The sequence below is a fragment of the Fulmarus glacialis genome, unplaced genomic scaffold (genome assembly GCF_000690835.1).
Source record: "Fulmarus glacialis isolate BGI_N327 unplaced genomic scaffold, ASM69083v1 scaffold8987, whole genome shotgun sequence".
NCBI classification, from domain to species: domain Eukaryota; kingdom Metazoa; phylum Chordata; class Aves; order Procellariiformes; family Procellariidae; genus Fulmarus; species Fulmarus glacialis.
In genome coordinates, this window is record NW_009225059.1 from 21,175 (window position 1) to 34,658 (window position 13,484).

Below are 13,484 nucleotides of genomic sequence, written 5' to 3' on the forward strand. Positions count from 1 at the left end.
GCATGCACACATACACAGCGACATGTACGTAGTTACACAGACACACTCTTTGCAAAAAAAAATAATTATTGACATCAAGAACTTATAACCTCAATAAAAGTCCCTTCTCCCCCTAAAAAGAAGAAAATGTTTAAAAATATCAGTATCATCCACATGAAATCCATATGTTTAGTTTGCTTTACAGTTGAGTTAAACTCAGAAACACTCTACATCTTTAACATCCTAAGTAATTGTGAAAGGGTTGTCTTCCTGGACATGAACCAATTCCAAATTCTGAAATGGAGAAAAACAAAGAAAAACCAAAACCTCCAGTAATTAAAGCATTCAAGAAATATTTTTGTTACATTCAAAACCAACTTCTAATCTTTTTTTCTTGGCCTGTACCCAGTTTCTGTACTGCCCATAGCTTTTTCCCCTAGACTTCCATGCTCCTCTGAGTCTCAGTGGAAACATCCCAACAGAGCAAGAAGTGAAATCCACACCTGGGCAGAGGAAAGAAATGGGCTTTTGCAGCATTTTCTCCTACATCAGGACTGGGCTTAGTCTGATTGCAAAGAACATGTTGGGGAAGGGAGCAAATCATTAATTCTGAATAATCTCAATCCCCATCATAGAGAGATATGATATTTGAAAAGTGCAGAACTGCTTAACGCTTTTCCCTTCAATGGGAATTATCAATCAAAACTACCTTACAGATTCAAGCCTCATTTCACACTGAATAAAAAATCATAACGACGCCCTGGAAATTCTGCCCATGATTTCTCTAACCTGGTTTCTCTATTGGGATTATTCAGATGTCAGCCTGTAGTTCCAAATTTTGACATGAGGCTTATGGGTAGATTATTAAGTGCTCAAAAATCCCTAAGGGTGATGCTTAATGCCATAGCATGTGCTGGAATTAATTGCGCGTTACTGACACTATCTGGATAACATTATTCAAAATTCAGGAATGTAAGTCAGAGAGATTCCTGTGAAAAGCCCCACCTGAGAGCATTTGGCAAAACGCAATCAGTTACTGCTTGGCAAAGTAAGTAAGTAAGACACAAGAGGCGTAGTCAAGTCCAGCAGCTCTGTCTGTCCTATGGCATCTGCGCAGAGCATGTCTAAAATGCAACATCTGCACTGAACGCAGGAACAGCACAACTTCTGACTTTTCATCGAAACAAATACTTTGCATTTTGGGCTGATAGGATTCGTGATGAAAATCTCACAAACCCACATTAGGGGAGATTAAAAATAGCAAAAAGCTCATGGGGATCACGCACTGCTCCTTTGCCCTCAAAGCCACCCCTTGCCCAGGCATGAGGGCCCCGTTCTCACCTGCAGCCTGAACGTGCATGGAGAGGCTCCTAAAATCTGGAGGAGAGGGTCCTGAAGGTTGTTCCTGCTAAAGATCCCATCATGTTCTTATCAAACCCTTGCTGAAAGATGTATACGAAGAGCAGTGAGTGCATATCGGTTTCAAAACTGACAGCTATCTATTGTTGTGAGAGAGAGCCTCCTGCCCCACTTCAACAGCTGTCCTCCCCTTAAAAAGTATGCTTCATTCTCAACCAACCTCCTCTGTCCTCCCTCTGTGTGCCTTCGACACATGAACCGTCACCCTTATTGATGGACTTCATCTTCCTTGCATTGCTTTCCATCCGCCAAGAGCTGGACTTCTCCAGCTTTACCAGAGGAAACCTTTACTTAATCCATCACTGAACACTATTTCATCTTATTCCTCACCCTGGAAAAATGGCAAAGATATATGCATGATGCATATATCCTTGCAGACTCCCATCCTTCTCGTCTGAGGTGTACCTGTGCAATGAACATCTGTGAACACAGGAGTGACTCAGTCACATCAAAATGAGTTGGCACAGGCTCCTGAGCAGAGCCTGGCGCAAAGCTACACAAGCTCCTATGGAGAAAGTCCCTAACTGTTAATAAAAGAATGGTATTTAGGTACTCTCTACTTTCCTGCCCCTGGGGTATTCCCCTTTGTGGATGTTACTCCTTCTCTTTAATTTGGCCCTTTACTCTCTGCAGGTGCTGCTGCTGTTGAGTTGGAAAAACCCAGCTTGTTCAAAGCAAGCCACTGGGAGCTGGAAGCTGGCTCGGCGCCCCGTCTGGCTCTGCGCTTTCAGAGTTTCTGTTGCAGGGAGCAAAACAAATCCTAAAAACTCCTCCTCTTGGTTGAAAAGATTACCCTGACTGTAGGGGTGATGTAACCACAGGGTAGGGTTATGGACACAGAAGAAAACGGGGGTGAAGAGAGGAGGAACCTTGCCAGGGATCTGTTGGGACACGCTGATCCTACATGATGGACTGCAATGAAGGGAATCTCCCAAGCTTGTGCGAAACGTCCAGGTCTGTTCCCAGCAGAGAGCAATGCTGTGCAGACACGACAGCATTGACCCCAGGAGCATCATGGAAGAGCCCACCTAAGCTAGCGTCATCCCCAGGGTGCAAGCTGCCCGACACAGGCACGCCGCTGTCCACTGAGTCCCTAAAGTCAGTCCCGCCAGCTGCGGTTGCGACTCGCTGCCTCTTGCTCAGATCTTAGGCGGGTGCCCGTGTGCTGGGAGCATCGTGGTCCTCCCAGTGCCCTGGGCTCCTCCCAGCCCCTGCCCGTACTCGCTGCTGAATCATGGCCTTTGCAAACTCACCGACTTCAGCCAGTGAGTCAAGACCAGGGTTGTTCTTGTCAGCCGAAAATCAGAAGCGTTTTCCTTACCTGCTTGAGCACACTCTGGAGCTCCCTGTTCGACCAAAGATCTGTCAGGAGGAGGCGAGCAGCTTCGGCCGCTTTTGGACAGGAGCTGGGAAGATGAAAGCAACCCCGGTGAATTATGGCAGGCCACAGAGCAGCAACCTGCATGCATTAACCACAGCCTTTAAATAAGCGCAGCTCCAGCTGGGAGGCTGGCTAGACTTGATGGAGGACTGTCAATAAAACCGTCCTTGCTCTCTCAGCAATGTTACGTGACAACAACCTCTGGGACCAGAACAGGACAACTGAAAGAGGGGAGGATCCGAGTGGGAAAATGGGCATTAAACTGAGCTGAAGGAGTGTTTCTGGAGTGTGAAATCTGGGAGAGGGAAAGATAATGGAAATGGTGCCAACCCTTCCCTGGAGTCTGTGGGGACGGTGTGGGCGAGTCACTGGGGAGGGCAGCAGAGGAACGGGCTCCGTGCTGCCTGGCGAGGACAGAGGAGACAGGAGTATTCGTAATAACAACATCTGCAACCATAAGTCCTTACTCAGCACAAGTTAATAGATACTTGCCCACGTAACAGCTCCGAAACCGTGAGTCATAGCAGTACCTTTTATAATTTTGGAACATTTCATACGACAACCTAGATATAAACCTCCTTGCTGGTTCTTATCGCTGCTCCTGATCTGCTGGACCTTGTCCTGCCTGTGGGAGACTCCTGATCTGGGTTCAGTGCGACCACCCCATCCTGTCTCAGCCAGGGTGATGGAGAGGTACGAGACCAGACTCAGGACCCTCCCTGTACGATACAGCTTCACAAAACATTGTGTCCTCAAAATAGTCCTCGTCAGACTGTGAGAAATGGGACTGGCAGTGGTCATCAGGAACAACCTGGGACCTGCAAGCACCATACACTGAGTGTGAAAGGACAGGAATGTAACCGTATTCAATAAATTTTGGGGCATTTCTCTAATATACACAGCAGTTGTTACCAAAGATCTTGTAGCCTAAAACAAATTAGCAAATTTAGCCTGGTCATAAGCTCCAAAGGGACTGTGCAGCTCACACAGGTTGGTATTGCTGGAGGACTGGGGGAACTGTGGATAATCGGAAATTCTTGAGCAATGTTTTGGGACAGGAGAATTAGGTTTTATTAATCACTTCTCTGGTTATAACCGTCCTATGCTCTGTCACCAGAATGACTATGTTTAAAAAAAATTTTGTGGCTGAAAAATTGTCTGTGGTTAAAAAGCCATTAAAAACCAATAAACCCAGAGGTATCTATGATTAGATGGTCAGTGCATGCCTTTGACATTCTTCTTGAAGAATATGTTGTTTCATGTTGTTTCTCTCTTTCTAAGCTAAAGTAATTATCTTTTTTTTTATGATTTGCTTCTAGTGATGCCAAATACGTACTTTTTGCCATTGTGACTTCAGAGCACACCTCAAAAGAATTTTTCTTTTCAAACCAAAGTTACCAGCATCTGGCATCTGAGCCATTTCCAAATTCAGACAAAAGAATTTGTCCACTCTTAACTTGAAGGATTGATACTGTCTCTGTTTCATAGGGCATCTACTGCTACTATTTAGGTATAAAATGATTAAACATGAACTGATGGAGCTGTGATGACAACTTCAATATGTAAAGTAGCATATCCTAAACAAAAGTGCTGGGAATAGTTTGTGACTACAGCAGTGTAGAACATGGAGTAGAATATCAAGGACAGCTGATTTGGGGAAAAACTTCCTTAAAAATAGGTTACATGAAAATCAAAGTTGATTTTAAAGACAGTCTGGTTTTTACAGGTAGAATTATTTGTAAAAAATTGTGGAAAGACAACACAAAGATGTCCACTGGTAGCAGTGGCAGCAGTCATCCAAAAAACTATTGACACCACAAAACACAAACAAGACCCTAATCAGAAGGAGATGGTGAGGCTGGGGGGAAGCATGAGGGCAGCACAAAAGACAAGGTTTTTGTACATGCATATCAAATAATGGGGGGAAATAATGTTTCCTCAAAGGACAAAAATATCCAGAATGTTATGTACGTCACAGCAGATGCAAAGGAATTCTTGGAAGAAGGACTTCTTCAGGATGCATGAGTTTATAAAATTGATATCAAGGTGCAATCTTTGGAAGAAATGGGAAATTGGAAAATGTGTGGATGAGAAGAACTCTATTCCACGGAAAAGAATCAAGGAAAGACTTGAGTTCCTTGAAAGATTAATTTTGGTAAAATGTTATGGTAGAATTAAACTGCAAAATTATATATAACAGAAAATTATGTATAACAGAAAAGGTGTGAAAAGTGAATGAACAAAGAGAAACTGAAAGAAATCAGTGATAAAGGGATTGTGAGACAAACCGCAAACCTGATGCTCTAAAGTTACTGAAAGAGATTTGGGAGAAAACCTTTCAGTGCAGCCAGTAGAATTCTTGAGAAAAATGATAATTTTATCAGTGAAATAATGTTGCTTGAAAATGAACAGAGGAATATTTTTCAGACAGTTAGAGAAGAAAGGTGAAAAGGACATCAGACATCACAATAAATCAGTAACAATAGCTTGATTTTCAGAAACACCAACAAAAAAAGAAGGTAATATTCAATATTTTGGCAACTTGAATTAAAAATAATGAAGAGTGAATGAACACCATCATCACTATGAAGCCTGTGTCATAGATGAGGATAGATGCAGGAGACGGAGGCAATTATTGAGTTGGGATGCTCCAGGAAGGAGAAGAAACCACAGCTATCAGATAAACTGCTGAACTGTTGATGCTTTTCACTCAGAATACAGCTACAAAAACACATCCAGAAAAAGAAACCTCAGCTTTGAGGAGGGCTGGTTGGCATGTGGGAAGAACATGGGAAAGGAAAAGATTCATAGCTTACTCGTCTGTAACCTGGAAGCTCTTTCTAAAACATGAATACAAAAATGTTCGAGCATGTTAAACTAATGATTTACAGCTTCAAATACAAGAGACCAGTTAAAAGATATAGGTAAAGAAACATTTGTTGGGTGGCAGAAGAAGCACGTGCCACGGAGTCACTATGCAGACATGCCGACCAAACCAGCTGGGGTTGGAGGTGAGGGAAGTGTGTCCATGGGGAAACTGAGGCAGATTAACAGAGAAAACTCTGCGAAATACTGACAAGGTGCAACATGGCATGGTGTTCTCCACGGTGATTTGGTCACCATTGAGACCTCCTCTGTCCTCTGTTTCTGTGGTGCTGGGGAGGAGGAGGTCGATAGCGTGGGACTCACCACACTCAGCATCAGTGTGGGGAGCATGGGGTCTGCATCCAACCCAGGCAACAGCCCCCAGTAGAGGTGTTGGATCTAGTTATTACCATGAGGGAGTGGGTGAGGCTCTTTCTGATGTAGGACTGGACAAATCCCACCCTTAAATGTCCTGTTTATCTTCACAGACTACACACAAAGTGGGAAAAGTCAGCTAATTTGTGAACTTACGGGTCCAGTTCACTAGAGTGGAGATCTCTTTCACATCTGCTCTATGGGAACAGTCTGAAATGATATGGCTTGAGTAAGTAAGATTACTTCTGGATGTAAATTATTATTTTTTCATAAGAATGGAACAGCATAAAAATCTTTGGGGACAGAAAGAATAATGGAGTAAAAGGAATAATTCAAGTTTTGGACATTGTAAGAACTGGTGAGTTTTCAGAAGGAATTTGTGATACAGACAGGAGGAACACACATCTCCAGAATTTAGTAACTCCTCGCAGCCTAGTGAGTCATTGCAAACAAAGCTCATCACACAAAACAGTCAAGACAATTAAGCTACGCACAACCCCAGTTGTGCAACACTTTGCTGAAGTAGTAAATTAGCTGACAACCGGTCTGAGGGATCCAAAGCGGGACATTAGGCAGAAGTTAATACCATTCAAAACAACGAAGACTTAGAAGAGGGCTGGGTTTCATGTTAATTGGGCTTGTTGAAGAGTGGAAGCATACAAAGGCAGCAAACTGACCAATGTTAGTTGGCTGAGGTCCAAACTAAAGAAGGAGGCCACTTCTAATGACTGAGAGTCTCTCTGCTGTCATGAAACAAGTGGTAGATTGTAAGTGGTTTATCAAAGGATGATGGAGAAGGCGTGTGAATGTCTTTTCACAACAGAAAACAATAGGTTAATTGAATAAGGTATTTTAAAACAAAGACAAACGATAGGAGAGATGAAAGTCTAGGAAGGAGAATACATGGTCAAAGACTATGTAAGTTTAACACAGTTTGGCCAGAAATGAACGTATAGTTTGGCAAGGATTGACAAGCTTTTGCACAGGGCTGTACAGAGGATGGATAACAAGCAGGACAGAATTACTACCATCAAAACTCAAACCAAATCCTAAAAGAAAAAGTGGTAAAATATGTTGGGATTGCTCAGTTGTTGTAAAATATATGTGAGTAGACCAGGGGAGGTATTTATAAATACATATACATATATGTTTATATATATATGCTTCATCACAGCTCCATCTTTGCCACTTGAGGTGGATGTTCCAACAGTAAGATGAACAAATCTGAACATTAAAGCTGAGCACAATCCCATTATATCAGTGGTGCTTGAATCTCAGACCTGACCTTCATGATAAGGTTTGCAGGAAGCTGTGAGTGGGAAGTCCGGGTGCTAATCAGTCAGGCTGCCTACTGACATCCCCTGTTTTGATGGCTGGAATTTTTAACAGTGTTTAAGATGTTGGTCCTTCAGTTCTGTTTAGAATTTCTTAAAATTCAGCCAGCAAATTTCCTGAGGCCCCTTTACAAATCCCACCATGGATGACTCATGCCTGTTTCCAAGAAACCAGTGTTGAGGATTTGTGTCTACCAACATGTTGGAATTTTTTTGGCTTTCTCAATTTACAAGCACAGGGAAAGAATAATGGTTTACTATGGCTCGGAAGGGTATTGGGAAGACTCTGGGATTAATCTGGCTTTGCACAGAGTGCATGGGCTCAGAAATGCCTGTGCATGACCCTCTCCATGCCTTCTGCCCCAAACTCACCCATTTCGGCACAGGCTTACTACATTATTTAGCATGTTGCTTGTCAAGTAAGACTTTCCCAGGTGTGGGTTGGACATGATGAGGTTCCGCAGAGTGTAACAAGCTGATGTCATGATCTCGCCATAGCTGTTGGTATTTCCAGACTGGAATGACAGGAGACGTGATACATCTGGGAGCACCTGGTGAGCTAAAGAGGTGGAATGTTCCCATCAACATTTAAATAAAACCTAGCACAAGTGAATGACACTACTTTTGTTAGCACTATTCAATGCAAGAATGCAGTGTTATCTCTGGAAGGAGGCACTAATAATGTTGGACAGTAATGGCATAATAGTCACTACTTGATTTTCAGAGACAAAATGAGTGCTGCAGGCCTCTGGAAGGGCAATGATATTGGTCATGGATAGTCAAGTCCAACTCAGATCCCAAAAACTATCATCCTCATGATGCTGCAGTTTTGCCATTGTCTATAAAGCATACCCCATGCTTGTAGAGACTTTGAGATAGCACAGATAGCCTGCAGATATCACATGTAATTGTCCTTTTGGCCAGAAGAAATGACACTGCTTTGCCCAATTTCGGAGCTTGGCTAAGTCCTATTATGGTGTTTACAAAGCGAGGTGGGCAGATGTTACAGAGTTAGAAATTAGACATTGTTCTGGAATCCACTGTGGTGGAAATTACTTACCCATGGTTTTGTGGAGAACAGGATGCCGGGACATGTTGCTCAGCAAAGAAGCCCCAGACCGGACAACTTCAGAGCTGTTGGACTGGAGGAGCCGTGCTATGCGAGGCAAACCTTTTTCCTTCAAACCAATCAATTGGCTCATTGCGTTGGACATCTGGAAAATAGAACAGAGATGTCTCATGACTTCTAATGCTGGGACGACAAAACTGGAATGATGTACGGGACCAGACAAACATGACTACACTATAAAATAAGCATCTGTATAATACCTTCTTCTGCTACCATAATTCCACTTACTTTGTCATTTACCCCTCTTCTCCACAGACATTTGCAAAGTCAGTTTCTCATCTTCTGTGATATGACTAGTACTTCTGTCCTCTTTCTGGAGCCTGAGTTGCTCACCCAACTGATATTCCCAAAAGCTGGAGAAGTTTTACCTTCTTGTCCATGTTGCCCTTGCCCTTCACAATGCCCTGCCATGCCACAGGTAATAGGCTGCTTTGGAACAGGAACAGCTAATGATACCTTTAAAAAACAAGCTGAAGACCAAAAATACTCATCTTGGATCCTGATCTCATGTTTGCTTGTGTAAATCTGTAAGATCTCAGGACGTAGCCAATGCGGATGAGTGTTCATGGACGTTGAAGCACATACCCTTAATAAATTGCCCTCTTATTGACAGAGTTTAAACTGGACTTCTCAGCTACTGCCCCACCAGAAAGGCTGCTGGAGATTGTTGCACCACCAGTGACACATGTCCATCAACAGTGACATGGGGATGGAGGGAACGGGCTGGAAGTCAACCCTCTTCCAGTGGGCTGAGACCCAATTTCCCTCCCATGCCCCAGGAGGCACATGTGCCAAGTTACAGATTCACACCAGCAGGACTGGGATGTGTAAAGCTGAGTCTGAGAAGAGATTCAGAGTTCTCCTCTATAAGCTAAAGGGTTCTAGTAAGCTTTGTAAGTTTGTCCCCAGCTTCCTTTTCCTTCAAGTGACAGCAAACCCAGCAACCCACCCCAACTCCAGCTCTGAGCTGGAATAAGACCCTTGAAAAAAGAAGCCACTTCTGCACATCCAGGCAAATTCCTTCCAGGAGGCTGAAATGTGTTGCTTCAACACTGTCAGAGCTGGGTTTTGTTTGTTTGTTTTCTTCCCCCCTGCCCAAGAGACATTCTTGTGTAATGATCTTGATTGCTGAAAGCCTTTTCATTTCCACGGAGCACATAGCTCCAGCCCCATTTCTCTGATCACCTCTACCCATACTGCAACAGCCTCTCTCCACCTTGTTAGTGCCACTATTTAGTTAAACTGGAAAAAAAAAAAAAAAAGGTTCCCAAAGTATTTCACATTGAAAGACTGGCAACAAAAGCTCCCAGGAGATCAGAGCTGGCAGGTTAATGGTGTCCTAGCAGTGAAGGCTCCTTTCGTGAGTCACTCCGTGTTTCTGGGTGGAACGCTTCACACACGTGACACGCCTCTCCTACGTATGAAATAATTATCTCTTTATCTTCCTAGCCATCTTATTTAAATTGGAATTGATGAAGTTTGACACAAACAGACAAGTCGAGGTTTGTCCACGTGAACGCAGCCTGTGAGGACATGCCCACGGTAGCGATATTGGGCACAGCAGAACTGCTGTCGTGACGTGACCCTCGCCGTGCCCTAGCTCCTGCAATACCCACGGCGTCACGCAGCATGTGTCACCTCCACACTGCCATACCTACTGGTTAGGACATCTATCAGAGCTATTTTACAAGCAGCTGTGATGTGAGGACAAGCCACAATCCACAGCACCAACCCACCCTGTCATTAGAGCCACCTCCCACTTAAAAAACACACACAGGTGGTGGTGCACGCACATCCTTTCTCTCTCCTTTAATGACATCTGTCCACATGTGCACATCTGTGCACATCCTCACTGGTGTCCTGGGGGAGGGCGCCAGCAGCAGTAGGTGCTGGCAGTCTGATCGACCTGGAGGAACCCCTGGAAAGTGTATGGATCTGGGACAGACCCTTGGGATGCTGATTATAGCTCTCCATGAGACCCTATTGTTGGCATTAATAAATACCTCAGCTGCAGCATCCACTGTGGAATGACTTGCAATAGTGCCCTGAGGTTTAAGGAGGATATTTTCCTTTCTGTTTACTGTAGGGTGCTGACATGTTTGGCTGAGCTTGTGCGCAGAGGAGAAAGGAGCGCTTACCAGCCCTCGGCTCGCAGTGAGATTCTGCAGGGCTCCAGCACAAGCTTCCAGGGTGGCATCCTTCTTGCTCTGATCCATCAGGGACAGGTAGGTGCGGATGGCATCAGAGTGGTAGAGCCAGCTGGGTCCTTTGGGTTTAAAATCCTCCTCAGGAAGGGGGACACCGTACTCGTCATTCTACAAAGAGATGAGAAACTGGAAGCTCAAATCCTGCTCCTTGCTTGCAGCCTGCCTGGGGCTGAATATCACATTTCCAAGCCCTCTGCGGCACATCTTACCTCCATTTTACCACTCCTGCTGTTGAAGCAGCCTGTGAGAGTTTTGTCCATATAAACGCTCCGGGCCATGTGGTTGAGCTGGGTGTATTTGTTGGGAACTTCGGCATCCAGGCGGTAGGAGAGGTTGTGCAGGATGCAGATGCAATTCTCCACAGACTGAAATCACCCCCAGAATAAAAATGCAAGCATCACATTAGGCAGAAAAATATGGAGCAGCACCTGCTATAGCTTCAGAGAGGACATATACCATGCCATAATTGGCTTTTTTAGCAGTTATACTGTATAAGCTCCTGACCCTGCTTAAGGTAGCAATGGGCGGGAAGGAAGAAGGAGGTAGAGTAGACATGAATGAAGGCCACATAGCCCAAATGCTATACCGTGGATGTGAGTGAGCTGACTGACTCAATGAACCTGAGTTCCCACTGCCACAGACAAGTTGGTAAACAGGAAAAGAGAGCATGAGTGCAGAGGGTGGTTATACCAAACTGCTCACCATGAAATGCCAAATCTTGAAAGTCTTCCTCTTGCCTTAGTCAATTTCCAATGACTTTGTCCAAGTCACATCTACAGATTAGGGGACATTTTTTACCAAGAACAGGCTTTTAAGCCTCCTTTACCTGGATGTCAGAGTGCCCAATGTAAAGAGCAAGGGACAATTTTCACTAGATACCTGTAACCAAGACCAAAACATGTGGCTACATTTCCAAAGAGCTGTGTTCAGTGTGTGCTGCTGAAACTGGTCTTCTTGCAAAAGCCGTCCCCAATAGAGGATTTGCTCAATCCTGAGCTCATTTGAAATAATTTTTGTACTTTGCTGGGCATTGAGGACTTTAGGGCATCTGGCTAGTATCACATTTGCAGAACTCCTGAAAATGTGGCTATAAACACTATTTTGTCAAAGGTAAGTGCTTTTTACACATAGCAATCAGAGTCACAGTTAGGGGACTGGCAGAAAGATGCCAGCTCCTGGCTTCTTGCTGGATGTGATGCCAATCTGGGGCTTATATACTTGAGTCCTGCTGGATGAAGAGATGTGGTGGTGGGAAGAGCAAGGGATGGGGGTTAAGATGCTGGAAGGATCCCAAAGTGGGAGGGGAAGCGGGGAAAGCATTTTGGGGGCTCAGGAGCTGAAATATTTTGCTGTGTTTCTGTGTTTGTTAAAGGGAAATTGTAAAACCCACCTCTACTTCAGGCCCAGAGCACAGAGGACTTGCAATCCTACAACAGATCGCACTGGGATTTGGAAGGACAAGAGCAGCCACAAAGAGTCCAGTCCCCTCTTTTGTTTGTTTGAAAGGGATTTTGAGATATTCCCAAAATTGCAATTATTAACTACGGGGCTGAATTCTAGCAAACAGCTCGGGGTGAGCATCTGGTACCTTATCATCGGGTCGGTTAGAAGCCACGCAGTTCTGGGCGTAAGTCATAACTGAATCGATCAAGCCAGGGTAATTCCTCATGGTCTGGCGCCCCATGTCTGCAGAACTCAAGTTTCTGAAGAAAGCCATTGCAGAGCATGTCAGGAGAGAAGGGGGAGAGAGAATTAGTTGGATTCACTTACTAGTCTCTATGGGCTCTGTTCTGGCTATGGCTGTAATTGAATTCAAAGATATTTTTGTAGATTCAGCAAGGCTGGGGTACTGCTCTCATTCTGGAGGCCTTCTGTAGGACTGCACTGGTGCATAGCTCTCTTACTGCTCTTTAGGATTGACTTCATCTAGGAAAATGTCCTGATAAGGAGCTCTGCATAGAAGACATACTCCTCGTGAGAGTAATTATCAGCAATATTTTGCCTTAGAGGCTATGCATGTGACATTACACAGACTCATCACCTCCCTGGAGGTGTTTCCAAAGAGAAAACTCAATAAAGACCATCTGAGATTATTGTGAAAATCAGGAACGTGCAAACAGTTATAAGCATGGAGCTACAGAGGGTCAACAGCAATATTTGCATGGGAAATGAGGACAGAGATGCTGAAGAGCAGCAAACGCTCTGACCAGAGGGACTGACCAGTTTGTAATGTTGTAATGTATTCCTGAGCTCTGGTTGCTGCCAGGACAGAGGAGTTTTTCCAGTAACAGGAAATGTTTTTTGTTGTTTTGTTGGTTTTTTTTTCTTCCCTGTTTTATTGCCTTGTAGCTTGCAAATGAAAAACAAAGAGAGGTTGGCAGTCGTTGTGAGATATTCACTCCAGGCGTTCCAGAACTGGATTTGATGTTCACTGTGATTTGCAGCCTCCTCATTAACATGAATTCATCTGCAATCCAGAAATGCTTGAGCAGCAATGGCTCGAGCCCAGGGCAAACCCAAGGCTGTTCTCATCTCTGCGTTATGATGTGGCAGGGCAGTGAGTCAGAGCAATCCCGGCTCACCCCTGGGAGCAGGGGCTCCGGACCCAACCGCCCTGCTTTCCTTACTCAGCTTGCTCCCCAGTCCTGCCCCCCAGCCTTCTGAGCTCCCTCACTGACCTGCGCCTGGCAGTCCTCACTGGGGGTGTTGGATATTACTGCCACAGATTGTGATAAGTCTCAGGAGAAGAGCCTGCCTTCAGGCTCGCCACAGAACTCCACGGAAAGCTCCTTTTA

The 13,484-nt window shown here is 44.6% G+C and overlaps 1 protein-coding gene across 1 annotated transcript in view; it reads right to left on the reverse strand.

Annotated features, from left to right (window-relative positions):
* Positions 1-1,349: 1,349 nt before the first annotated feature.
* Positions 1,350-13,484, reverse strand: part of PKP1 (plakophilin 1) — a 42,569-nt gene continuing 30,434 nt past the window's right edge. Inside the window, exons 7-13 of the mRNA XM_009582352.1 lie at positions 12,278-12,392; positions 10,899-11,054; positions 10,621-10,797; positions 8,414-8,567; positions 7,726-7,912; positions 2,720-2,804; positions 1,350-1,421 (exon numbers count right to left, since the gene is read on the reverse strand). Of these exons, the coding sequence (XP_009580647.1) occupies positions 1,350-1,421; positions 2,720-2,804; positions 7,726-7,912; positions 8,414-8,567; positions 10,621-10,797; positions 10,899-11,054; positions 12,278-12,392 (946 nt within the window). The remainder of the gene's footprint in view (positions 1,422-2,719; positions 2,805-7,725; positions 7,913-8,413; positions 8,568-10,620; positions 10,798-10,898; positions 11,055-12,277; positions 12,393-13,484) is intronic.